This window comes from Nerophis ophidion, linkage group LG12, assembly GCF_033978795.1.
Source record: "Nerophis ophidion isolate RoL-2023_Sa linkage group LG12, RoL_Noph_v1.0, whole genome shotgun sequence".
Classification (NCBI taxonomy): Eukaryota; Metazoa; Chordata; class Actinopteri; order Syngnathiformes; family Syngnathidae; genus Nerophis; species Nerophis ophidion.
The window spans coordinates 10,653,485-10,679,925 of NC_084622.1; the positions used below are offsets into that span (position 1 = coordinate 10,653,485).

At 45.4% G+C, this 26,441-nt stretch overlaps 1 protein-coding gene across 2 annotated transcripts in view; it reads right to left on the minus strand.

Annotated features, from left to right (window-relative positions):
* Positions 1-3,260: 3,260 nt before the first annotated feature.
* sema3ab (sema domain, immunoglobulin domain (Ig), short basic domain, secreted, (semaphorin) 3Ab) overlaps positions 3,261-26,441 on the minus strand; it is an 88,145-nt gene continuing 64,964 nt past the window's right edge. For both annotated transcript variants that reach the window (XM_061916793.1, XM_061916792.1), the window contains exons 10-17: positions 26,265-26,409; positions 24,413-24,632; positions 24,256-24,347; positions 24,139-24,180; positions 17,621-17,778; positions 9,351-9,418; positions 7,460-7,605; positions 3,261-7,337 (exon numbers count right to left, since the gene is read on the minus strand). In XM_061916793.1, the coding sequence (XP_061772777.1) occupies positions 6,852-7,337; positions 7,460-7,605; positions 9,351-9,418; positions 17,621-17,778; positions 24,139-24,180; positions 24,256-24,347; positions 24,413-24,632; positions 26,265-26,409 (1,357 nt within the window). In that variant the 3' untranslated portion in view covers positions 3,261-6,851. The remainder of the gene's footprint in view (positions 7,338-7,459; positions 7,606-9,350; positions 9,419-17,620; positions 17,779-24,138; positions 24,181-24,255; positions 24,348-24,412; positions 24,633-26,264; positions 26,410-26,441) is intronic.

Consider the following 26,441-nt stretch of genomic DNA (forward strand, 5'->3'; position numbering starts at 1 on the left):
CAATTTAGTAAACTAAACCGGCCGTATTGGCATGTGTTGCAATGTTAATATTTCATCATTGATAAACTATAGTTTATAAACTATCAGACTGCGTGGTTGGTAGTAGTGGGTTTTAAGTAGGTTTTTTAAGCATGTAGGTGTTGGAATTTAGGGCACCAGAACCGCCCTAGCCTTAGTTGAAGGCTCATTTGTGGTTGAGCTTGTCAATGGAAGTTGTTACTTGGTCATCTTTCATTTCACGGTATAAAGCAGGGCTGCGCATTACGTCTTTTCAAACGGAGTATAGTACCATTTTGGATTCATTAGTACCACGATTCTATACTAGTATAACCCAACAATGTACTTATCACTCATTATGTATTGTTATTACTGAGCTTTCGTTTTGTGACATAAGTGACTGAAGTGTACTTTTGTACTTATTTCTGCACAATAACCCAGATTTGGAGTGATTTTTAGTCCAGAACAGGGCCTTTTGTTAATATCTCTATTTTTAAGGCTATTTCATGATATGTATCTCCATATTTTGCCTTAGCCTTGAATGAACACTTGATGCATATAATCTCAGCAGTATGATGATTCTAAGTGTCTACATTAAAACATTCTTCTTCATACTGCATTAATAATATAAGCTACTTTTTTAACGTTCATGCAGAGAAGGAAATCACAACTAAGTCAATTTACCAAAACTGTATTTATTAAACAGTTAAACATTCAGCTAGGAGTGCACTTTTGTGTATGATGTCACTAAGATGACATATCAAAACAACACTAAATTAAAGTGCACTTTTTGGTACAGAACGCCACTACAATAGTTAAAAACAAAGTGCACTTTTGTGCATGATGTCACTAAGATGACATACCTAAACACTAAATAAAAGTGCACTTTTTGTGCAGAACCCCACTACAATAGTTTAAAACAAAGGGCACTTTTGTCAATAAGTGTCAAATAAAAATGAGCTGCAAAATAGGAAATCAAATAGTGTATGTCCTTCGCTATGTGGTGGATTCCTGTGGACGTTATCTCCTTCTGTTGTTGACTATTTTTTTTCATACGGTGTTGATGTGGAAATGGTTGCTTGGGCATTTTGTTGGTGTGGCACCGAACGGAAATGTTGACATGCGGAGTTTCAAGCACTTCTTATTCTCTCGTAACTTTTTCAAGTCCATCCATCCATCTTCTTCCACTTTTCAGAGGTCGGGTCGCGGGGGCAGCAGCCTAAGTAGGGAAGCCCAGACTTTCCTCTCCCCAGCCACTTTGTCCAGCTCTTCCCAGGGAATCCCGAGGGGTTACCGGGCCAGCTGGGGAACATAGTCTTCCCAACGTGTCCTGGGTCTTCCCCGTGGCTTCCTACTGGTTGGACGTGTCCTAAACACCTCCCTAGGGAGGCGCTTGGGTGGCATCCTAACCAGATGCCCGAACCACCTCATCTGGCTCCTCTCAAAGTGGAGGAGCAGCGGGTTTACTTTGAGCTCCTTCCCAGATGGCCGAGCCCTATCTCACCCTACCGGTATATTTGCCAAAAATGTTCTATTACTCTCATCGAATGGTCTATTTTTAAGAAAAAACGACCGACAGGAAGGCGAGAAACACTTTGATTTCAACACTCTCATGGTGTACCTGCCGTCAAAACCCTAAAGACCGACCGCACATTTCTTGTCTTCACAATAAAAGCGCTGCTTCATCCTGCCTGCGCCGACAATATAAGAGTCTCAGAAAGCTAGTGCATACAAGCTAGGAAGCTACTGAGTTTGCCGCCAATCTAGTTTTTGGAAAGTGTATGAAAAGGAGCATGGAAGCTAGACGTATAAGATAGCAAATGAGGTAATGGACAGAAAGTAGGACTTTTTTCCTCGTCCATTTGAAAATGTGGACATTATCATCACTACTCTCTGATTCCAGTCAATGCAAGTCATCAGAATCAGGTAATACATCAACATATATTCTTGTCTTCATGAAAGAAAGGAAGTAAATAAACATTTTTGTTTCATCTGACATCACGTGGACAAAGATAAGACCTTCTGGAGGAAAGTTCTATGGTCAGATGTCAGGTTCAAACACTGAAGACATTTATTAAACAGACAAGAAGCAAGGAACCATGCAGAGACAGAGTTAAATTTAGCTCATGAGGAGAACGCATGGATCTGTGCACTTAGTCACAGTCTTGCCCTACGCTCAAAGGTGAAGCTCCCGTGTCCCTCTATTTCAGGGGTCGGCAACCTTTTTGGCTGAGAGAGCCATACAAGCCAAATATTTTCAAAAGTATTTCCTTGAGAGCCATATCATTTTTTATTTTTTTTAAACACTGAATACAACTATATGCGTGCATTTTTAAGAAATACCCACATTTTTAGAGTTTAATAAGTCTCTTATTCTTTTTAATAACATTGTTATTCTGAGGCTAACCAACAATAAATCAAATACTTCTTAACATTAATGCGACTTCTTGAACAGGTGCAGTTGAAACCGCATGGATGGATGAAAATGCATGAGAATGTTTTATATTTTGAACGTTATTTTTGACACTGATTACCAGCCGAATTATTCATTACTTATCGTGTTAAGCAATGTCAGCTAAGATTTATCTGAGAGCCAGGTGCAGTCATCAAAAGAGCCACATCTGGCTCTAGAGCCATAGGTTCCCTACCCCTGCTCTATTTATTCAGGGGTTCCATAGTCAACATCACTGAGGCCGCCTGTAAAAGGAGTGGTCACATATATTATGCAATGCAGGTCCAGTACGCAAAATGTGTGACGGAATGTGCTGAGGATTTTGCCTTGTCTCCGCTTCGTCTGCGTGCTGTCATCCTATCTTCGTTGAGGTCCTTGAAGCTGTTAGCGGGCTAAAATAAAGCAAAGGCCACCCCTCAGCCAATAAGTTTTGTCCTTGCACAGATAGAAAAAAGGCAGCTTTAGCACAATAGTTAATATCTATAGTAACAGACTTTAAGCATACTAAAGTTGTGTGATAATGTACATACATGATTTTTCTAACATCAGATGAAACAAAAATGGAGCTGTTTGGCCACAATACCCAGCAATGTGTTTGGAGGAGAAAAGGGGAGGTTTTTTATCCCAGGAACACCATCCCTACCGTCAAAAAAGTTTGGCCACCACTGATGTAGTCAAACTGACACAATTTATTCTCATGCATATCAATAAGAGCTCGGCAAAGTGCTACGAAATGTAATCGGACCCAAAAGACGATCGCGACTTTGCTGCGACCACACAATCCAAATGAAGAAGGAATGTGTTGAAAGCATTCTTGCGAAGAGACTTTTATTGGAACGGAACATGACATGATGCATTTTCCCGACTTGGAATCATATATTCTCTCTTTATTTCAATGTTCTTATGATTATAGTTCTCCTAAAAGTCCCACTGCAAGTATCCTAAACAGTTCAAATCATGGATAGTTTTGTTCACCTTCCTCTGTCCATGCATGGCAAACACTCCCGAGTTAAAAGTGACAAACTGATACTGTTGTTTCAAAACAAACTTGCATGTTTGCATCCACATTTAACCTTAAATTAGTTTCCTATACCCCATCTTGAATAGCTTCCTCGGGAAATACTCATTCTATACCCCAATACACAATAGTCGGCATATTTACAAGGTCGGAACAGTCTTGTACGAGCCGACAAAAGGACAACAGGTAACACCACAATATCATTCACATGCACCGGCATCAAACATGGATTATCTACAGTTTATTTACAAGTTGTTCACATTCCGGCTTGTTCATCCGCAGCTTAGGTTTACTTGGATGATATCATGCCTGCACCACATAGTATCATACTAACATCAAGCAAGGCAGTTTGGATATTTGTTTTTGTCCAATGTTTCACATGATCGATGTTGACCAACATCCCAGCCGACAGTATTCCTGATAACACACTTGGTCCGATACAACACTTTGTCAATGCCAGCTCGTTCTGGCGCATTAGCCAAAATATCCAAATGACAGTTCATCAATAAATACAGGGTGTGGTGAAAGAATATATTATTGCGTATTCCACTCACTGAGATGAAACACTTGCAAGAATCTCATGCAGACCTGGGCAAGTAAGTCTTGAACTATAGTAAGTATTTCAATGGTTGGAATCTGCGCTTTTGCATGATGGTAATATAATTAGTTACCATCCATCCATCTTATTCCGCTTATCCGAGGTCGGGTCGCCGGGGCAGCAGCCTAAGCTGGGAAGCCCAGAATTTCCTCTCCCCAGCCACTTCGTCCAGCTCCTCCTGGCGGATCCCGAGGCGTTCCCAGACATAGTCTTTACCAACTTGTTCTGGGTCTTCCCCTTGGCCTCCTACCGGTCGGAAGTTCCCAGGCCAGTCGGGAGACAGAGTCTTCCCAACATGTCCTGGGTCTTCCCCGTGGCCTCCTACCGTGCCCTAAACACCTCCTTAAGGAGGTGCTCGGGTGGTATCCTGACCTGATGCCCGAACCACCTCATCAGGCTCCTCTCGATCTGGAGGAGCAGCAGCTTTACTTTGAGTTCCTCCTGGATGGCAGAGCTTCTCACCTTATCTCTAAGGGAGAGCCTCGCCAGCCAGCGGAGGAAGCTAATTTGGGCCGCTTGTACCCGTGATCTTGTCCTTGTCCTTTTGGTCATAACCCAAAGCTCATGACCATAGGTGAGGATGGGAACGTAGAGCTGGTCCTTTCGGTCATAACTCAAAGACCATGACCATAGGTTAGGATGGGAACGTAGATCTTGTACCCATGATCTTGTCCTTTCGGTCATAACCTAAAGCTCATGACCATTGGTGAGGATAAGAACGTAGATCTTGTCCTTTCAGTCATAACCTAAAGCTCATGACTATAGGTTAGGATGGGAACATGTATCTTGTCCTTTTGATCGTATCCCAAAGATCATGACCATAGGTTAGGACGGGAACGTAGATCTCGTACCCGTGATCTTGTCCTTTCGGTCATAACCCAAAGCTCATGACCATAGGTGAGGATGGGAACGTAGATCGACCATTAAATTGAGAGCTTTACTTTCCGGCTCAGCTCCTTCTTCACCACAACGGGTCGATAAAGTTTTCGGGTGGCATTCTGCGTCGAATTGAGTCCGATCCAGCCGTAACTTCTCCAACTCGCGCACTAGCTCAGGCTCCTTCCCCTCCCCAGTTAGGGGATGTTCTACGTTCCAAGAGCTAATTTATGTAGCCGCGGATCGGACCGCCAAGTGCCCTGCCTTCGGCTACCGCCCAGCTCACAACACAACCCTTCCATGAGTGGTGAGCTCATCGGAGTGGGGACCCACGTTGCCTCTTCGGGCACTCACTCAGGCCCGGCCACCATGCGCTCGCCATCATGCCCTAACTCTGGGCCTGGCTCCAGAGGGGGGCGAGGGATCTATTAGGTACTATGGTAATCTACGTCACAGCAGGTCAGACCAAGCAGTGTGGGTGGGGAGTGTTTCTACATAGTCTGAAATGCGATTGTCAGGGACTGACGTGGAAGGGCTGTGCCAGGCCGAGCCTCATGGGGACAGGCCCGGCCATCAGGCGCTTGCCCTCGTGCCCCAACTACAGGGCTGGCTCCAGAAGGGGGCCCCGGTTACCCACGTCCGGGCGAGGGATCTATTTAGTTACTATGGTAATCTAAGTCACAGAAGCTCAGTGCAAGAAGTGTGGATGGGGAGCATTTCCACAGAGTCTCTCCAGAGTCTGAAAGTCCAGTGTCAGGGACCGACGTGAAAAGGCTGTGCCCAGCCGGGCCCCATGGAGTCAGGCCCGGCCACCTGGCGCTCGCCATCGCGCCTGGCTCCAGAGGGGGGCCCCGGTGACCCGCGTCCGGGCAAAGGATCTAATTAGTTACTATGGTAATCTAAGTCACATCAGCTCAGACCAAGCAGTGTGGGTGGGGAGCATTTCCACAGAGTCTTTCCAGAGGGAAATGCGGGCGTCAGAGCCCGACGTGGAAGGGATGTGCCCGGACAGGCCTGGCCACCAGGCGCTCGCCATCGTGCCCCAACTACGGGGCTGACTCCAGATGGGGGCCCAGGTGACCCGCGTCCGGGCGAGGGATCTAATTAGTTACTATGGTAATCTAAGTCACAGCAGCTCAGACCAAGCAGTGTGGGTAGGGAGCATTTCCACAGAGTCTTTCCAGAGTCTGAAATGTGAGTGTCGGGGACAGGTGTGGAAGGGCCGTGTCATAACGTTTTTTGGCATTCAATCAGACTTTCTTTTTGTATTAGTGTTCCTAAAAATCGGACATACCGGTCCCCCCAAACACAATTTTTTCCTCTAAATTTGGCCCCTGCCCCAAGTCAAAATAATTGCCCACGCCTGCTCTGAGACACATGTATAAAACATGTGGTAGTGAAGCTTATTGATGGCACACACACTGGAGTACAACATCTCCCTGTTCAAACCTCTTCTAGCTTTGTACTTTGAACTATCAGAAGAAGGAAAACATGAATAGTCCATTTTAATATGTCACAGAATTTACACATTTTTAGCTACATATTTTGTCATCAAGTGGTTGTCTGTTGCTCCCAGTGTTCCGGCTCTTTCCCTGCTTCTGGGACTTCCGTTTGTGCTTTCGTCTCAACTTGATGCCGGGGGGACCTCGACGCCGGGACCACGTCCAAAATAAATTCTTGCATGAAGCCATTCAATGTCCGTGAGGCGTGTTCAGTTTTTGTGCTATTTGCCCCTGTCCCGAAGCAGTCATCAGGCCTGCTGAGGCCGACTGAGATAACTTGCTCCGAGGGGTCCGGCGTGATGCCAACCCCCAAAGGAGGGGAAGAAATACGATTACAGTTGAGTCCATTTGGAATGAGTCTGTTGCTCAGTCTGTAGTTCCGCTTTCAGATCAGTGCAAGTTTCTGACTCAGACACTGCGGGGGGCCCGCTCCAGCTCATGGGTCCTACGGTTGCGCCCCTTTTGCCTCTCCTGCAGGTGTTTCCACTTGGCCGCCACCACCTTCTGTGGATATTGCTGGTGTATTTGCGCCTGCTGCACCAGGTGTGCTTTCTGCTTCTTGTGCTTTCGCTCCCTCTTCCAAACCTGCTCGCAGAACTCGTCCACGCTACTCAGAGTGGGGTGGTTCACCAAGGACAGGAAGTCTCGATACCAGAGCTTGCGATTGGGAGGCTCTTGGAAGTCCTGGACGGAAGCGTTGGCGGCGGTCTTGTCCTCTCCGTTGAGTAAGTCCTCCAAGCGCTCGGTGTCGATCACCTCCAAAGTCACCTTGAGAAGAGTCTGGATGAAGCCGTGCTCCACCGCCTGGCACAGGTAGATCCCCGAGTCCTTCTTGTCCAGGGTGCGGATCAACAAACCCTGCTGTGTGCGGATAAAGCGTTCCTCTGATTTGATCTGCGAGTTGAGGGAAAACATGAACAATTCAAACAGTATCAGATGACCCAGAAATGTGTTGTATTCGCTCTGCAAACGGTATCAGACTCCCATGTCAAAAGAACATCAGAAGAAGTGCCAACCTCTTGTTTGCGCTGGTCAGGCGAGCGCTGGTACTGCCAGTAAGTTGATGCTCGCTGGGACTTGGGGCTGCACTCCAGGAAGGTGCTGCTGTTCTCCACTCCGTAAATTGTTTTGTCCTCCAGAGTTTTCTGCCCGCTTAGTTCGTCTACACAGGGATTCGGAGCATACAAGTCAATAAAATCCTAACCACACACCTGAAGTTCTGTTAATTATGCTTGTGGTAGCTATGTTATCTCTAGTCCTGCATACACAGCGAAGGCCAAAAGTTTGGACACACCTTCTCTTTCAATGCATTTTCTTTATTTTCATGACTATTTACTTTGTAGATGGTCATTGAAGGGATCAAATTTATGACACCTGTGAAGTGAAAAACATTTTTAGTGACTACCTCCTGAAGAGCATGGAGAGAATGCCAAGAAAGTGCGAAGCAGTAATCAAAACAAAGGGTGGCTATTTTGAATAACTAGAATATAAAACGTATATACGCCAGATAGTGGAACCTCGGATTCAAGAGGAACAGTGGGGTTTTCGTCCTGGTCGTGGAACTTTGGACCAGTTCTATACTCTCGGCAAGGTACTTAAGGTGCTTTGTGTACCCCGGGAAGTCCTGTGGGGAGTGTTTGGAGTATAGGGTAACGGACTGTCTGATTTTGGCGGTCTGCTCCCTGTATGATCAGTGTCAGCCGGCAGTAAGTCGGACCCGTTGAGGGTTGGACTCCGCCAAGGCTGCCCTTTGTCACCGATTCTGTTCATATCTTTTAGGGGCATAATTTCTAGGCGCAGTCAAGGTGTTGAGGGTATGTCGTTTGGTGGCTGCAGGATCGGGCCTCTGCTTTTTGCCGATGATGTGGTCCTGATGGCTTCATCTGGCCAAGATCTTCAGCTCTGACTGGATCGGTTCGCATCAGAGTGTGAAGCGACTGGGATGGGAATAAGCACCTCCAAGTCAGAGTCCATGGTTCTCGCCCAGAAAAGGTTGGAGTGCCATTTCCGGTTTGGGGAGGAGATCTTGCCCCAAGTGGAGGAGTTCAAAATACCTCGGATTATTGTTCACGAGTGAGGGAAGAGTGGATTGTGAGATCGACAGGCGGATCGGTGCGGCGTCTTCAGTAATGCGGACGCTGTATCGATCCGTTGTGGTGAAGAAGGAGCTGAGCTGGTTAGCAAAGCTCTCAATTTACCGGTCGATCTGCGTTCCCATCCTCACCTATGGTCATGAGCTTTGGGTTATGACCGAAAGGACAAGATCACGGGTACAGGCGGCCAAAATTAGCTTCCTCCGCCGGGTGGCAGGGCTCTCCCTTAGGGTGAGAAGCTCTGTCATACGGGAGGAGCTCAAAGTAAAGCAACTGCTCCTCCACCTTAAAAGAAACCAGATGAGGATGTTCAGGCATCTGGTCAGGATGCCACCCGAGCGTCTCCCTAAGGAGATGTTTCAGACACATCCGACCGATAGGAGGCCACGGTGAAGACCCAAGACACGTTGGAAAGACTATGTCTTCCGGCTGGCCTGGGAACACCCCGGGATCCCCCAGAAGGAGCTGGATGAAGTGGCTGGGGAGAGGGAAGTCTGGGCTTCCCTGCTTAGGCTGCTGCCCCCGCGACCCGACCTTGGATAAACGTAAGAAGATGGATACAATATAAAACATATTTTCAGTTATTTCACCTTTTGTTTTGAAGTATATAACTCCACGTGTTCATTCAAAGTTTTGATGTGACAATCGACTATGTAAATAGTCATGAAAATAAAGAAAATAATGAGAAGGTGTCCAAACTTGTCGGCCTGTACTCGATGTTGCTCCCGTTTATCTTTTGCTATTTCAAAGAAAAATGGCATCGACTGACTAGGACTTAAGTCAATATGTTATACTTAAGTTTGGGTTATGATACCATGCTGCTGCAGATCCGAGCATTGTGTTAGAGGATCTCCATTCCTGATATCTTGTCTCCTGGTTCTCCTGCAGACATACAAAGACTTTAATCACACAGTGACCTTGACACTGTGTATGTGTGTATTCTAAATAAAGTATTGGCAGCAGAGGGCATGACAGGTCATAGAACATTCAATCATTAGTAGGGTTGTCCCAATACTAATATTTTGGTACCGGTACCAACATGTATTTTTTTTTAATAAAAAAGGACCACTGAAAAATGACATTGTTGGCTTTATTTTAACAACAAATCTTATGGTACATGAAACATATGTTTATTATTGTAATTTAGTCATTAAATAAAATAGACAACTTGTCTTTTAGTAGTAAGTAAACAAAAAAGACTCCTAATTAGTCTGCAGTAACAAATTCTGTAATTAGTCTACATTATTACAATATTAATCCATCTGTTCATTTACTGTTAATAACTGCTTACTTTCTGTTTTAACATGTTCTATCTACACTTCTGTTAAAATGTAATAATCACTTATTCTTCTCTTCTTTGATACTTGACATTAGTTTTGGATGATACCACACATTTAGGTATTGATCTGATACCAAGTAGTGACAGGATGATACATATCATAAGTCCTCATGTGTCCAATGACATATTTCCTGAGTTCATAAATGTACAAACCCCGTTTCCATATGAGTTGAGAAATTGTGTTAGATGTAAATATAAACGGAATACAATGATCTGCAAATCATTTTTAGCCCATATTCAGTTGAATATGCTACAATGACAACATATTTGATGTTCAAACTGATAAAAAATAGTTTTTTTGCAAATAATCATTAACTTTAGAATTTGATGCCCGCAACACAAATTGCCACTTTTATTAGGAAAGGTGGCAATAAATACTGATAAAGTTGAGGAATGCTCATCAACCACTTATTTAATACTGGTCGCCCACTCATGTCATTGTTGGTTTAACGAGCAGAGGAGCATGTTCGGCAGCGCACACACGCAGAGTACTTACAAGCAGACACAGTGTGTAGACAGAAAAGGGAGAACGGACGCATTTTGGCGTAAAAAGTAAAAATAAAGGTGAACAAATAAAGGAAGAGGTGATTTAAGACATCCGCAGTCTTCAGCGTTTTAGCTACTTCATAATCACTAATCCTGGCCTCTATGGCGACGAATAAAGTACGTTTCTTACACGTATTATTATCACTGGAGGACGAGGAATAGCTAAACATGCTTCACTACACACCGAAGGAAGATACAATAGCTCACCGGTGTCACAATGTAAACAAACACCATGGGTGGATCTACACCTGACATCCACTGTAATGATACCAAGTACAAGAGCGTATCTAGTTGATACTACTATGCATCAAAAAATACCACTTTGCAAAATACTACTATGATACTACTATGCATCAAAAAGGATACAATACCTCACCGGCGTCACAATGTTAACAAACACCATGGGTAGATCTACACCTGACATCCACTGTAATTGTCACAGTCAGTCTGTCTGTTTTTCTGTGTGTGTCTTTGGGAGAGTGGGCGTGTTTTGGGCGTAGGCTTGGCTCCAGCTCTCAGCCTGACACAGCTGATCCCAGCACCCTAATCACTCACCTGCCTGCCATCAACTCATCACCTGCAGCCTACAAATGTTTGGACTCCACTCGGCGCGATTGCCAGATCGTTTCACCTCGCTACATGTGGTAACGCTTCTCGCCAGTTTGTCCTAGAATTCTAGCAATTTTGATAATCTTGCAAACCTGCTATTTTGTGTGCTTTTTTGCTCCTCATCTTACCCGTTTTTTTTCCTCTGCCTTCAGTTCCCTACTTGCCGTGTGTGCCTGCCTCAGCCTGCTAGTCTCGGCCTGCTAGCCTCGGCCTGCTAGCCACAGCCTGCTAGCCTCAGCCTGCTAGCCTCAGTGTGCTCTCCTGGACTGCAAAGCCTAGGACTACAAGCTGCCTCGTTTTCCCTCAGGTTTTATTAATAATAACCCTTGAACACGATTTCAGCTTGTCTTTACTGCATTTGGGTCCACCCATTTTACCCCCCCGTGACAGAACGATCTGGCACTTACAATGGACCCAGCAGATTTTGACCGTGTGAGGGAGGCCCTTGCCAATCAAGGACAGCGTTTGGGAAACCATGACCAACTATTACAAAAACTTATTGACCAGATGTCACGCGTTTCCACCCAGCTCACAACTCTCATCAATCAACAAGCTCAACCACAACCCGAACCACCTGCACCACCTGCACCCCATGCTGTTCCTGCTGCAGAGCCACACATTCCCCCGCCTGATAAATATTCTGGCAATCCTAGCACCTGTCGTGAATTTTTAACTCAGATCCAGCTTGCTTTTGAAGCTCAGCCCTCTCGTTTTGGCCGTGAGGCAGCCAAAATTGCTTATATAGCCAACCTGCTACAGGGGCCCCCTTTGAGTTATTTAATGCCCTTCGTGAGCAAGGATCCCCTGCAGTCCAGTCCTTTGCTGCACTATCTGCAGAACTGAAGCGGGTCTACGACCACCCCATACGAGGGCAGCAAGCAGGTCAGCAGTTGTTGCGACTTCGTCAAGGGAAACGCTCAGTAAGAGAATTTGCCTGTGAATTCCGGTCCCTAGCTGTGGAGTCTGGCTGGAATGACCAGGCCCTTCTCACTGCTTTCCAGAATGGGCTTAGTCGGGTCATTGGAAGGGAGATTGCTCTGAGGAATGAGCAGTTGTCCTTAGACGAAGCTATTACAGCAGCTATCAACATCTCAGACCAGATGGCCCAGTGGCAAGCCGACCCCGTTTTTTGCAGGTCATTGGAGCCCTCCAGCTTTAGACCCGGGTCGGCCGAGCCCAATTTGCCAATGTGCAAAGCCTTAACCTCCAGTTCCCCTGTTGAGGAGCCCATGCAGGTGGGTCGGGCTCACCTTACACCTGAAGAGCGCCTCCGCAGAAGGAGGGCAGGGGTGTGTCTCTATTGTGGTCAACCTGGCCATTTCCTTGCCACCTGTTCTTTGCGGCCAAAAGAGTAGGCTCACCAGTAACAGTGGGGGTTCTGGTGAGCCAAGCTGTCTCCTCCCCTAAGTCCCTATGCCGTATGCAGTTTTCTGCTAGTCTCCGTTGGCAATCTCAGTCCATGTCTCTCCTTGCTCTGGTGGACTCAGGGGCGGATGAGAACTTTTTGGACGCCGACGTTGCTTCCCAAATGGGCATTACCATCGAACCACTTCCCTCACCCTTACAAGCCAATTCCCTGACTGGTCGACTCCTTGCCCGTGTCACTCACCGATCCGAACCTGTGCACCTCCTTGTCTCTGGTAATCATCTTGAACAAATCCAATTCCACATTATCTCTTCTCCTCATGCTCCTGTAGTCCTTGGTCAGCCCTGGTTAAGACTTCACAATCCTCACATTGACTGGTTTGCAGCCAAAGTGGTGAGCTGGAGCTCCTACTGTCTTTCCACCTGCCTGCGGTCTGCCCGCTCCCCTGCTGAGGACACAGTCTCCCCGGTTGTTGCAGAGCCCCCAGACCTGTCCAAGGTTCCCTCTGTCTACCATGACTTAGAAGAGGCCTTCAGCAAGCAACATGCACTGTCCCTCCCTCCGCACCGCCCTTATGACTGTGCCATTGACCTGCTTTCAGGAGCTCCCCTGCCTTCCAGTCGGTTATACAATCTGTCACGCCCTGAGAGAGAGGCGATGGAAAAATACATCCATGACTCATTGGCTGCAGGCATTATTCGACCCTCATCTTCCCCACTCGGTGCAGGTTTTTTTTTTTGTGGGTAAAAAAGATGGCACTCTACGTCCCTGTATAGATTTTCGAGGGTTGAATAATATCACCATTCATAACAAATACCCACTGCCTTTACTGGCATCTGCCTTTGAACCCCTCCAAGGAGCAACTGTGTTTTCCAAGTTAGACCTTCGCAATGCCTACCATTTGATTCGAATCCGAGCTGGTGATGAATGGAAAACAGCCTTTAGGACTCCCCTTGGCCATTTTGAATACTTGGTTATGCCCTTTGGCCTGACTAATGCCCCAGCAGTTTTTCAAGCTCTGGTGAACGATGTCCTCCGAGACTTGATTAACCGCTTCGTTTTTGTGTATCTGGATGATATCCTGATTTTCTCCCGCAACCCGGAGGAACATGTGGTTCACGTCAGACAAGTGCTCCAGCGCCTTCTTGAGAACAAGCTCTACATTAAAGCTGAAAAATGTGAGTTCCATGTTCAGTCCACAAGGTTTCTCGGTTTCATCATTGAGAGTGGTCAGGTGAAGGCAGACCCCGAAAAGGTGCGAGCTGTGGTGGACTGGCCACAACCAACCTCAGTTAAACGTCTCCAGGGCTTTCTGGGCTTTGCAAACTTTTACCGCCGGTTCATCCGGAACTACAGTCAAGTGGTCGCACCCCTCACAAGACTCACATCTCCATCTATCCCATTCACTTGGACGGCAGAGGCTGACGCGGCTTTCAAGGAGCTTAAGAGACGTTTTACCACAGCCCCTGTCCTGATTCATCCTGACCCCTCACGCCAGTTCATCCTGGAAGTTGATGCCTCAGAGTCTGGAGTGGGGGCTGTACTATCCCAGCGTTCTGCCAAGGACCAGAAGCTCCATCCATGTGCGTTCTTCTCATATCGGCTACAACCTGCTGAGCGCAATTATGATGTAGGTAATAGGGAACTGCTGGCAGTCAAACTCGCTCTGGAAGAATGGAGGCACTGGCTTGAGGGAGCAGAACACCCCTTCATCATCTGGACAGACCATAAAAACCTGACCTACATTCAGTCTGCAAAGCGCCTCAATTCCCGTCAGGCCCGGTGGGCTTTGTTTTTTGGTCGATTCCGCTTCACACTGACCTACCGTCCAGGATCCCGCAACATCAAACCGGATGCCCTGTCACGTCAATTCACTTCGGAGGGTCCCACCAGTCCTGAGCCTATTCTTCCGGCCTCGTGTGTGGTGGCCACAGTGACTTGGGAGATAGAGTCGGTGGTCCGAAGGGCTCAGCAAGACCAACCAGACCCGGGTAATGGTCCCGATAACCGCCTTTTTGTGCCTGATGCTGTACGTTCACAGGTTCTTCTGTGGGCACACGCTTCCCTATTTGCCTGCCACCCAGGAGTTGGCCGCACCATGACTCTCCTCAAGCGACACTTTTGGTGGCCTACCATGGATGCTGATACCCGTGCTTTTGTGTCTGCCTGTACTGTGTGTGCCCGTGGAAAATCCTCCAATCGACCACCTGCCGGCCTACTCCATCCCCTTGCCAGTCCCAAGCCGCCCCTGGTCTCATATTTCATTGGATTTTGTCACTGGCCTCCCGCCTTCTCAGGGAAATTCGGTTATCCTCACTATAGTGGACAGATTTTCCAAATCAGTGCATTTTGTGGCTCTACCCAAACTCCCCACATCCCTGGAAACAGCCAACCTCATGGTCCAGCATGTGTTCCGTCTTCATGGTATTCCTTCAGATGTGGTCTCTGATAGAGGGCCTCAGTTTACTTCAGAGGTTTGGAAGGCTTTCTGTCGGGCTATTGGAGCCACTGTGAGTCTGACTTCGGGTTATCACCCTCAGTCTAATGGGCAAACCGAACGGGCAAATCAAGACCTAGAAGCGGCCCTCCGATGTGTCGTTGCTAAGAACCCCTCCTCTTGGAGCACCCACCTGGTATGGGTTGAGTATGCCCACAACTCATTACCCTGTGCAGCTACTGGAGTGTCAACATTTGAGGTATCCTTGGGATACCTACCTCCGTTGTTTCCTGCTGAGGAAGATGACATCTCCGTACCTTCAGTAGAGGCTCATATGCGGCGTTGCCGCAAGGTGTGGAAAGATGCTCGTGCTGCCCTCCTCCGCTCTGTGGACCGAAATCGTCGATATGCTGACCGACACCGAAGTACGGCCCCTGTATACCATCCTGGTCAGCAGGTGTGGCTTTCCTCTAAAGACCTCCCCCTGAAGGTGGACTCTAAGAAACTTGCACCCCGGTATGTTGGCCCTTATGAAATCATTTCCATCATCAATCCAACAGTAGTTAAACTCAAATTACCTGCACGCTGGAGGATCCATCCCACCTTCCATGTCTCTCAACTGAAGCCTGTTTCAACCAGCCCACTGTCTCCCCCTGACACGCCCCCTCCTCCCCCCCGTGTCATCGATGACCACCCAGCCTACACGGTCCGGCGACTGCTGGATGTGCGCCGTCGGGGTAGAGGTCTACAGTACCTGGTGGACTGGGAGGGGTATGGACCTGAGGAGCGTTGCTGGGTGCCACGCAGCTTCATCCTGGACCCTTCCCTCATCTTGGCCTTTCACCGCAGTCACCCGGGCAAGCCTGGGGGATCGCCTGGAGGCGTTCCTTGAGGGGGGGGCACTGTTACAGTCAGTCTGTCTGTTTTTCTCTGTGTGTCTTTGGGAGAGTGGGCGTGTTTTGGGCGTAGGCTTGGCTCCAGCTCTCAGCCTGACACAGCTGATCCCAGCACCCTAATCACTCACCTGCCTGCCATCAACTCATCACCTGCAGCCTACAAATGTTTGGACTCCACTCGGCGCGATTGCCAGATCGTTTCACCTCGCTACATGTGGTAACGCTTCTCGCCAGTTTGTCCTAGAATTCTAGCAATTTTGATAATCTTGCAAACCTGCTATTTTGTGTGTTTTTTTGCTCCTCATCTTACCCGTGTTTTTTCCTCTGCCTTCAGTTCCCTACTTGCCGTGTGTGCCTGCCTCAGCCTGCTAGTCTCGGCCTGCTAGCCTCGGCCTGCTAGCCACAGCCTGCTAGCCACAGCCTGCTAGCCTCAGCCTGCTAGCCTCAGTGTGCTCTCCTGGACTGCAAAGCCTAGGACTACAAGCTGCCTCGTTTTCCCTCAGGTTTTATTAATAATAACCCTTGAACACGATTTCAGCTTGTCTTTTACTGCATTTGGGTCCACCCATTTTACCCCCCCGTGACAGTAATGATACCAAGTACAGGAGCGTATCTAGTTGTTACTACTATGCATCAAAAAATATGACTATGCATACTACTATGCAAAATACTACTATACATTGAAAAGGATACAATCGCTCACCGGTGTCACAATGTAAACAAACACCATGGGTGGATCTACACCTGACATCCACTGTAATGATACCAAGTACAGGAGCGTATCTAGTTGATACTACTATGCATTAAAAAAATACTACTATGAATACTACTATGCAAAATACTACTATTATACTACTATGCATCAAAAAGGATACAATAGCTCACCGGTGTCACAATGTAAACCAACGCCATGGGTGGATCCACACCGGACATCCACTCTAATAATACCAAGTACAGGGCCGTATCTAGTTGATACTACTATGCATAAAAAAATATGACTATGCATACTACTATGCAAAATACTACTATGATACTACTATGCATAAAAAATGATACAAAATCTCACCGGTGTCACAATGTAATGAAACGCCATGAGTGGACCCACACCTGACATCCACTGTAATGATACCATGTACAGGAGCGTATCTAGTTGATACTACTATGCATCAAAAAATACTACTATGCAAAATACTACTATGATACTACTATGCATCAAAAAGGATACAATAGCTCACCGGCGTCACAATGTTAACAAACGCAATGGGTGGATCTACACCTGACATCCACTGTAATGATACCAAGTACAGGAGCGTATCTAGTTGATACTACTATGCATCAAAAAATACTATTATACAAAATACTACTATGATACTACTATGCATCAGAAAGGATACAATAGCTTACCGGCATCACAATGTATAAAAAACACCATAGGCGGATCGGTGTCACAATGTAATGAAACGCCATGAGTGGACCCACACCTGACATCCACTGTAATGATACCATGTACAGGAGCGTATCTAGTTGTTACTACTATGCATCAAAAAATATGACTATGCATACTACTATGCAGAATATTACTATACATCGAAAAGGATACAATCGCTCACCGGAATCACAATGTAAACAAAGGCCATGGGTGGATCTACACCTGACATCCACTGTAATGATACCGAGTACAGGAGCGTATCTAGTTGATACTACTATGCATTTAAAAATACTGCTATGCATACTACCATGCAAAATACTACTATGATAAGTCGGGGTCCACGTCAATCAATTCATGATACCGGTACTACAAATATTGGTATCAGGACAACACTACAGCAGACAGATTATGGGACTACTTTTATTGTGTATGAGTGAATTGAGAGCAGAATGTGATGGGTACCTTTTGGCCATGGGGAAGTATCTGGAGCACTCGCTGCCGTCCCAGGCACAGTAGGGGTCCCGGGCCAGGCAACATTCAGCACAGGCCTTCCCGTACACCTCACAGCGATGCAGAGGCATCTGGGAGACGCCCAGGTCCGAACCCAAGTACAGTTGTTGCTGTGTGGACCAGCACACACAATCATTACATATTAGCTCGTTAACTTTATAATTAAAACACCTAAATAAAAGGTGAACACTTTGGTTTGTTAAGTAATTAATGTTGTTTTCTTCAAAAAGAAACCACTAAGGTGTTCATGCAATTATAATTGAGGTCCTAGATTAGGGCTCTTTAGTGCCTCGAGCAATTTTTTTTAAATGATTGAAAATGGAAAAATGGGGAATTTTGTTGTTGTCGTTTGTTTTAGTATGTTTTTAGTTTGAGGACAAACATGACACAAAGCTTCCCAATTGTTAGAACTACTACTGTTTAATATGTTTGTGTGTATATTTCACTGATTACACTATTTTGGTCAACATGGTTTTGCCCTACTAAGTTCAGTGGTTCTTGAACACACCATTCGTTTACATGTACAATCTTCCACTACTTTGTCTCATTTTGTCCACCAACAGTTTTATGCTGTGTGTGAATGCACAAATGTGAGCTTTGTTGATGTTATTGACTTTTTGGAGTGCTAATAATAATAGTTGTTTGTTTTAGTATATTTTTAGTTTGAGGACAAGCCTTCCCAATTGTTAGAACTACCACTGTTTAATATGTTGGTGTGTATGCTTCAATGATGACACTATTTGGTCAACATCGGTTTTTCCTACTTATTTTGGCGGTTCTTGAACTCGCCATATTGTGTACTGACGCAACAGTTTGTTTACATATACAATCTTCCACTCCTTTGTCTGATTTTGTCCACCAAATGTTTTATGCTGTGCGTGAATGCACAAAGGTGAGCTTTGTTGATGTTATTGACTCGTTGGAGTGCTAATATTAATAATTGTTTGTTTTAGTATGTTTTTAGTTTGAAGACAAACATGACACAAAGCTTCCCAATTGTTAGAACTACCACTGTTTAATATGTTTGTGTGTATGCTTCACTGATTTGTTCAACATCGGTTTGTCCTACTTATTTTGGCGGTCCTTTAACTCACCATAGTGTGTGTGTACTGACGCAATAGTTTGTTTACATGTACAATCTTCCTTTCCTTTTTCTGATTTTGTCCACCAAATGTTTTATGCTGTGTGTGAATGCACAATGGTGCACTTTGTTGGTGTTATTGACTTGCTGGAGTGCTAATAATAATAATAGTTTTTTTTAGTATGTTTTTAGTTTCAGGACAAACATGACACAAGGACCTTCCCAATTGTTAGAACTACCACTGCTTAATATGTTGGTGTGTATACTCCACTGATGACACTATTTTGGTCAACATAGTTTGGCCCTACTATATTCAGTGGTTCTTAAACTCACCATAGGCTGTTTGTTTACATGTACAATCTTCCACTCCTTTATCTCATTTTGTCCACCAATAGTTTTATGCTGGGCGTGAATGCACAAAAGTGAGCTTTGTTAATGTTATTGACTTGTTGGAGTGCTAATAATTATAATTGTTTGTTTTAGTATGTTTTTAGTTTGAGGACAAACATGACACAAGTGTGTGTGTACTGACGCAACAGTTTGTTTACATGTACAATCTTCCACTCCTTTGTCTCATTTTGTCCACCAACAGTTTTATGCTGTGCGTGAATGCACAAAAGTGAGCTTTGTTGATGTTATTGACTTGTTGGAGTGCTAATAATAATAATTGTTTGTTTTAGTATGTTTTTAGTTTGAAAACAAACATGACACAAAGTTTCCCAATGGTTAGAACTGCCACTGTTTAATATGTTTGTGTGTATGCTTCACTGATTTGGTCAACATCGTTTTTTCCTACTTATTTCAGTAGTTCTTGATTTCGCCATAGTGACTGTGATGCAACAGTTTGTTTACATGAAAAACATCTTCCACTCCTTTGTCTCATTTTGTCCACCAAAAGTTTTATGCTGTGCGTAAATGCACACAGGTGAGCTTTGTTGGTGTTGTTGACTTGTAGGATTGCTAACAATAATTGTTTTAGTATGTTTTTAGTTTGAGGACAAACATGACACAAAGCTTCCCAATTGTTAAAACTACCACTGTTGAATATGTTTGTGTGTATGCTTCACTCATGACACTATTTGGTCAAATTCGTTTTGTCCTACTCATTTCGGCGGTTCTTGAACTCGCCATAGTGTGGACTGTGACGCAACAGTTTGTTTACATGTAAAACATCTTCCACTCATTTGTCTCATTTTGTCCACCAAATCTTTTATGGTGTGCGTGAATGCACAAAGGTGCACTTTGGAAAAAGATATATATTCTTTAGTTTTAATATATTTTTTGTAGGATGACAAACATGACACAAACCTTCCTAATAGTTAGAAACCCCACTGTTTATGTTAAACATCCTTCTCTGATGACTATTTGGCAAGCACCGTTTTGTCCTACTCATTTCAGCGATCCTTGAACTCATCGTAGTTTGTTTGCTTGTAGAACTTTCTCCGACGCTGCCACAGAAAGACGTGTGTTGTGCCACTCCTCCTTTGTCTCATTTTGTCCACCAAATGTTTTATACTGTGCATGAATGCACAAAGGTTCACTTTGTTAAAGTTATTTACTTATTGGAGTTCTAATCAGGCCTATTTGGTCGGTGCATGACTGCAAGCGAACCTTAGGCTAGCTGTATGTACATATTGCATCATTATGCCTCATTTTTTAGGTAGATTGGAGGTCATTTAATATGCTTTTATCCTCTCTGTATATAATTAAGTTTTGCATGTCTATTGACATACAGTATATTGCCAAAAGTATTTGGCCACCTGCCTTGACTCACATATGAACTTGAAGTGCCATCCCATTCCTAACCCATAGGGTGCAATATGACCTTTTGCAGCTATCACAGCTTCAACTTTTCTGGGAAAGGCTGTCCACAAGGTTGCAGAATGTGTTGACAGGAATTTTCCACCTTTCTTCCAAAAGTCACACACTGTTGGTGGAGAAGGCCTGGCTCTCAAGTCTCCGTTCTAATTCATCCCAAAGGTGTTCTATCGGGTTCAGGTCAGGACTCTGTGCAGGCCAGTCAAGTTACATAGTCACCTACTCAGTGGGCTAGTGGTTAGTGTCCGCCCTGAGATTCGTAGAGATTGGCTTTGTCTCCGTTTTGTAGGTAAATTTGAGCTCATTTAATATCCTTTACTTTTGTTATCCTCTTTGTATATAATTTAGTTTTGTATGTCTCATGACACGTCATCTGCATTTCGGATAGTTGTTTGTAAGCCATGTTGTTCCAGACCACAGCAAATGTTAACCTAGCTTACCAAAACTTGTAATAAATATATTAAGAGAAGACAGCTTTAACTGGACACACACATCTATACCTTTGGCCATTAAAAGTCAGACATTTCATTATCTCACCTTCTAAATAGCCTCTGATTTACTAATGGTTTCTAATGTTGTAAAAATGTGTAGAATAAATATTACATTTCGACATTTCTGTCAACAAAGATTTGCTTCAGCTTGCGACACATAGTCGTTTTGATAGTAGGCTATTATAGCTAATATACTTACGTCATGTGTTGTCTTCATTATATCACTTACATAAGACTTTTAAAAGTAATTTTGATAATAGGCTAATATCAGTAATATAGACACTTACACCCTGTGTTGTCTTCATAATAACACTTATATAAGACCTTTAAAGTAATTTTGATAGTGTCATGATCTGTGGTCTGGATTTTGTTTTTTATTTTCAATCTAAAACTCCTTCGGTTCCTGTTTTTTGTGCACCCTTGTTTTTTTTGGTTACCATGTTTATTTATTTCCACCTGCTTCTAATTAGTGTTCACCCGCTCACCTGATGACTGAGGACTAACCAGAGGCATTATTTAAACCTGCCTTGCCCTCCTGTGCTTGCTGGAGTATTGTTTGCTGTGTGCTGTGGACTGCCTTTTTTTTGGAAGTTGAGAGCTATTCCCTGGATCCCGACTCCTGTCCCTGTTTTCTGTTTCCTGGTTTCTGGTTAGTGTTTTCCTCGCCTTATTTTTTGAAGATTAAAACCATGTTTTCATTTTCCAAGCCTGTCATCTCTACATTTTGGGGTTTGTCAATTACACTTCGTGACAGAATACTCCAGCCAAATACGAACCCCCGCGGAGATATCCATAACGGAAAGGCTTGAAGGAATGCTGGCAACGATGGCCTAATAGAGATGTTTTGAATCTTTTAAAGCTCCCTACCACTCATTCCTGTCGCCTGTGGCCCTCTTTGGGGACGTCTTGGATCCGTCCCTTGAAGGGGGGGCTAGGGCCAAGAGCTGTTTTAGTGGGGTGACTCAGCTGCACCCAACCAGGCAGCAACCTCCGGCCCGGCCACCACCACCAGTCTTTCGGCCCGGCAAGCCGCAACCTCCGGCCTGGAACCCCACCACTAGTGTTTTGGCCTGCCAAGCTCCAACCCCCAGCTAGGCCACCTGTAACAAGTCCAAGGCTAGCACCAAGTCTAAGGCTAGCTCAAAGTCCAAGTCCAGCACCAAGTCAAAGTCCAAGTCCAGCACCAAGTCCACGGCTAGCACCACGCCAAGCTCCAGTGCCGCAAGTCACAGCCGCAACACGCCAAGCTTCGCTGCCTACAGCTTCCACGCCTGCCCCGAGGACGATGCACCCACCTCCTCATCGACCACGGATGTAGCTGTTCCCTAGGCGTCCGCCACGCCAAGTGCGCCCACCTCAGCGGCCACGGATGTCGCCGTCCCCATGTCGTCTGCCTCCTAAGGTGCAGCGGCATTCTCCACGTCGTCGCCACCTGACTATCCCTCGCTGGTTGCGGGGACACTTGGTCTGGCGACCCACCGCCAAGTCCCCATCCCGTCCTTCCATGATTCTTGATTTATCTTTTTTTTTTTGGGTTTTGGACATCTGGGATCTGTCCTTGAGGGAGGGGGGTTCTGTTATGTTTTTTATTTTCAATCTAAGACTTCTTCGGTTCCTGTTTTTTGTACACCCTTGTTTGTTTTGGTTACCACGGTTACTTATTGTTTCCACCTGCTTCTAATTAGTGTTCACCCGCTCACCTGCTGAATGAACACTGATCAGAGGCATTATTTAAACCTGCCTTGCCCTCCAGTGAGTGCTGGAGTATTGTTTGCTGTTTTTTGTGGACTGCCTTTTTTTTCGGAAGTTGAGAGCTATTCCCTGGATCCCGACTCCTGTCCCTGTTTTCTGTTTCCTGGTTTCTGGTTTCCTTATTTTTTGAACATTAAAACCATGTTTTCATTTTCCAAGCCTGCCATCTCTGCATCTTGGGGTTCGTCACCTACACTTCGTGACAGATAGTAGGCTAATATAAACACTTACACCCTGTGTTGCCTTTACTATCACACTTATATAAGACTTTAAAATAATTTTGATAGTAGGCTAATATCGCTAATATAGACACTTACACCCTGTGTTGTCTTCATTATTACACTTATATAAGACTTAAAGTCATTTTGATAGTAGGCTAATATAGACACTTACACCGTGTGTTGCCTTCATTATAACACTTATATTAGACTTTTAAAGTCATTTTGATAGTAGGCTGATATCGCTAATATAGACACTTTCGTCATGAGTTGCCTTCATTATAACACTTATATAAGACTTTTAAAGTCATTTTGATAGTAGGCTAATATAGCTAATATAGACACTTACGTCATGTGTTGCCTTCATTATAACACGTATAGGAGACTTTTAAAGTAATTTTGATAGTAGGCTAATATCGCTAATACAGACACATCATATCCTGCCTTAATGATCAAACTTATTTAACATTTTTAAAGTAATTTTGATAGTACGCTAATATAGACACTTACATCATGTGTTGCCTTGATTGTTACACTTATATAAGACTTTGAAAGTCATTTTGATAGTAGGCCAATATAGACAGTTACGTCATCTGTTGCCTTTATTATAGAACTTATATACGATGAGGTGACGACTTGTTCACGGTCTACTTCGCCTTCCGCCCGAATGCAGCTGAGATAGGCTCCCGCAACCCCGAATGGGACAAGCGGTAGAAAATGGATGGATGGATAACCGGCTCCGGACATATTTGTTTGGTTTTTTTTTAATCTGGTCAGGATGCAACCCGAACGCCTCCACAGGGAGGTGTTTGGGGCACGTCTGACCGGTAGGGGCCCACGGGGAAGACCCAGGACACGTTGGGAAGACTATGTCTCCCGGCTGGCCTGGGAACGCCTCGGGATCCCCTGGGAAGAGCTGGACGAAGTGGCTAGGGAGACCAGACCTCGGATAAGCGGAAGAAAATGGATGGATTATTGGTCCAATATGGCTCTTTCGCGTTTTGGGTTGCCGACCCCTGGACTAGTGTCCCCTGGGCCAACAAAGTCTTGTCAGACACTCACAAATCTGAAACCAAACAGCAAGTCAAATGTTTTGATCCGGACAGATACCTGTTTAGTCGAAAGCTCCATTGCTTTAATAGCCGTTGGCTTCTGTAAGGACACAAAATGGAAGACTTAGAACATTTAAGGCCCTCAAGGATTCCAATAGAAGAGAGGCTGACTTACCCTGAAAACGGTCATTTCCTCCAGCAGGACTTCCTCCAGGTCATGCCAGGAGCCTCTCGGGATCGTCACCACCTTAAGAACCGTTCCTAAATCTGGACCATGAATGATTTTATGAAATACTTGTTCTGGAATAAGTCGTTCAGTGACAAAGTCTTACCAGTTCCTATGAACATGACGTCGTACTGGCCGTCTTCTGCTTCTACTTTATCCACCACGATCTGCGTGAACTGGTAGTCCACATCAGTTTTGACGATGCTCGGTCTGTTGTTGATCGGGTACACGGGATTGAACATAGCCGGGTGGCTTCTGGCAAAGATTACGACTTCATCGGGGAGGTCTTTGGTCGTGTCGAATCCTCCGAACGTGTTGCTCGGACACTGAAAAGAAAATCATCGGGCATTACAATCGTCCAGTTGGGGAAAGGATCTAGGGCAGAGGTGTCAAACTCATTTTAACTCCGGAGAAAAATCCATCCCCATGTGGGCTGGACTGGTAAAATCATGGCATGACAACTTAAAAACTCGAAAATTCCCCCGGAAATGTTGATGGGCCCGCTATCTGTGCCCTGGACCTCTGGCAGGGGGCCGCTGGAAGCTTCTGTACTTTCAAGACGGTGCCAAGTGCCCTAATCCGGGAGTTTTAGGTGTAACTCTACAAAATGAGCCACATAGCTGGCTTAAAATGTTAGCATGCTAACATTTAGCATGTATGCTCACGTTAGAATGCTAACACTTAGCATGTTTCATATATCAAGTAATATGACTGTGGCAATGGAGAGAAAAGTGTAAAAGGAGATGGAAAAAGTTAGCATGGTTAAGTAAGCTTGCTAGCATGCTAAAGTCTGCATGCTAACATTGAACAAGTTACATAACTCTAGGGTAAACCGTTGCAAAACTAGCTTAAAAAGTTAGCATGCTAAGTCAATTTTAATATTTTTTTGTTCTGTTTTATTTTGGCCCAAAATAGAACATGCACATTCTGGAAATGTACATATCACAAATGATCCATCCGTCCATCCATCTTTTTCCGCTTATCCGAGGTCGGGTCTCGGTGGCAGCAGCCTAAGCAGAGAAGCCAAGACATCCCTCTCGCCAGCCACTTCATCCAGCTCTTCCCCTGGTGATCCCGAGGCGTTCCCAGACATAATCTTTACCAACTTGTTCTGGGTCTTCCCCGTGGCCTCCTACCGGTCGGAAGTGCCCGAACCACGTCATCTGGCTCTTCTCGATGTGGAGGAGTAGTGGCTTTACTTTAAGCTCCTCCCATATGGCAGAGCTTTTCACCCTATCTCTAAGGGAGAGCCTCGCCACCCGGCAGAGGAAACTCATTTCAGCCGCTTATACCCGTGATCTTGTCCTTTCGGTCATAACCCAAAGCTCATGACCAAAAGTGAGGATGGGAATGTAGATCGACCGGTAAATTGAGAGCTTTGCCTTCCGGCTCAGCTCCTACTTCACAACAACAGATCGATACAGCATCCGCATTACTGAAGACGCCTCAAAGATCCGCCTGTCGATCTCACGATCCGCTCTTCCCTCACTCGGGAACAAGACTCCGAGGTACTTGAACTACTCCACTTGGAGCAGGGCCTCATCCCCAACCCGGAGATGGCACTCTGCCCTTTCCCGGGCGAAAATTATGGACTCGGACTTGGAGGTGCTGATTCTCATCCCAGTCACTCCACACTCTGCTTTGAACCGATCCAGTGAGAGTTGAAGATCCTGGCCAGATGAAGCCATCCGGACCACATTGGATCGATAGTATAATATATAGTAGTATCTGCTAGATACGCACCTGTACTTGGTATCATTACAGTGGATCCACCCATGGCATTTGTTTACCTTGTGACAATGACACTGGGGGTGGTTGACCGGTACTTTTTAGAGGCGATATAGTACAGATTATGATTCATTAGTATCGCGGTACTATACGGTATAACCCAATGGAAAACTCATCCGGCCGTATGTTTGACACCTCTGATCTAGTGCAATTCAAGTTGGTAGACTTACTGTGCCAGGCCGTGGGTAAGGAACGCGCCCCTGGTAAGGCACCCACTGGTAGTTAGGTCCGTCCCTGTGAGCATAAGGGCCCAGAAAGACCCTGCGGATGTCCGCCATGCTATACATGCACACAGCCGATCCTTTGAAGATGTTGCTGATTGTAGAAACAGAACCGGTTCAGCTCTG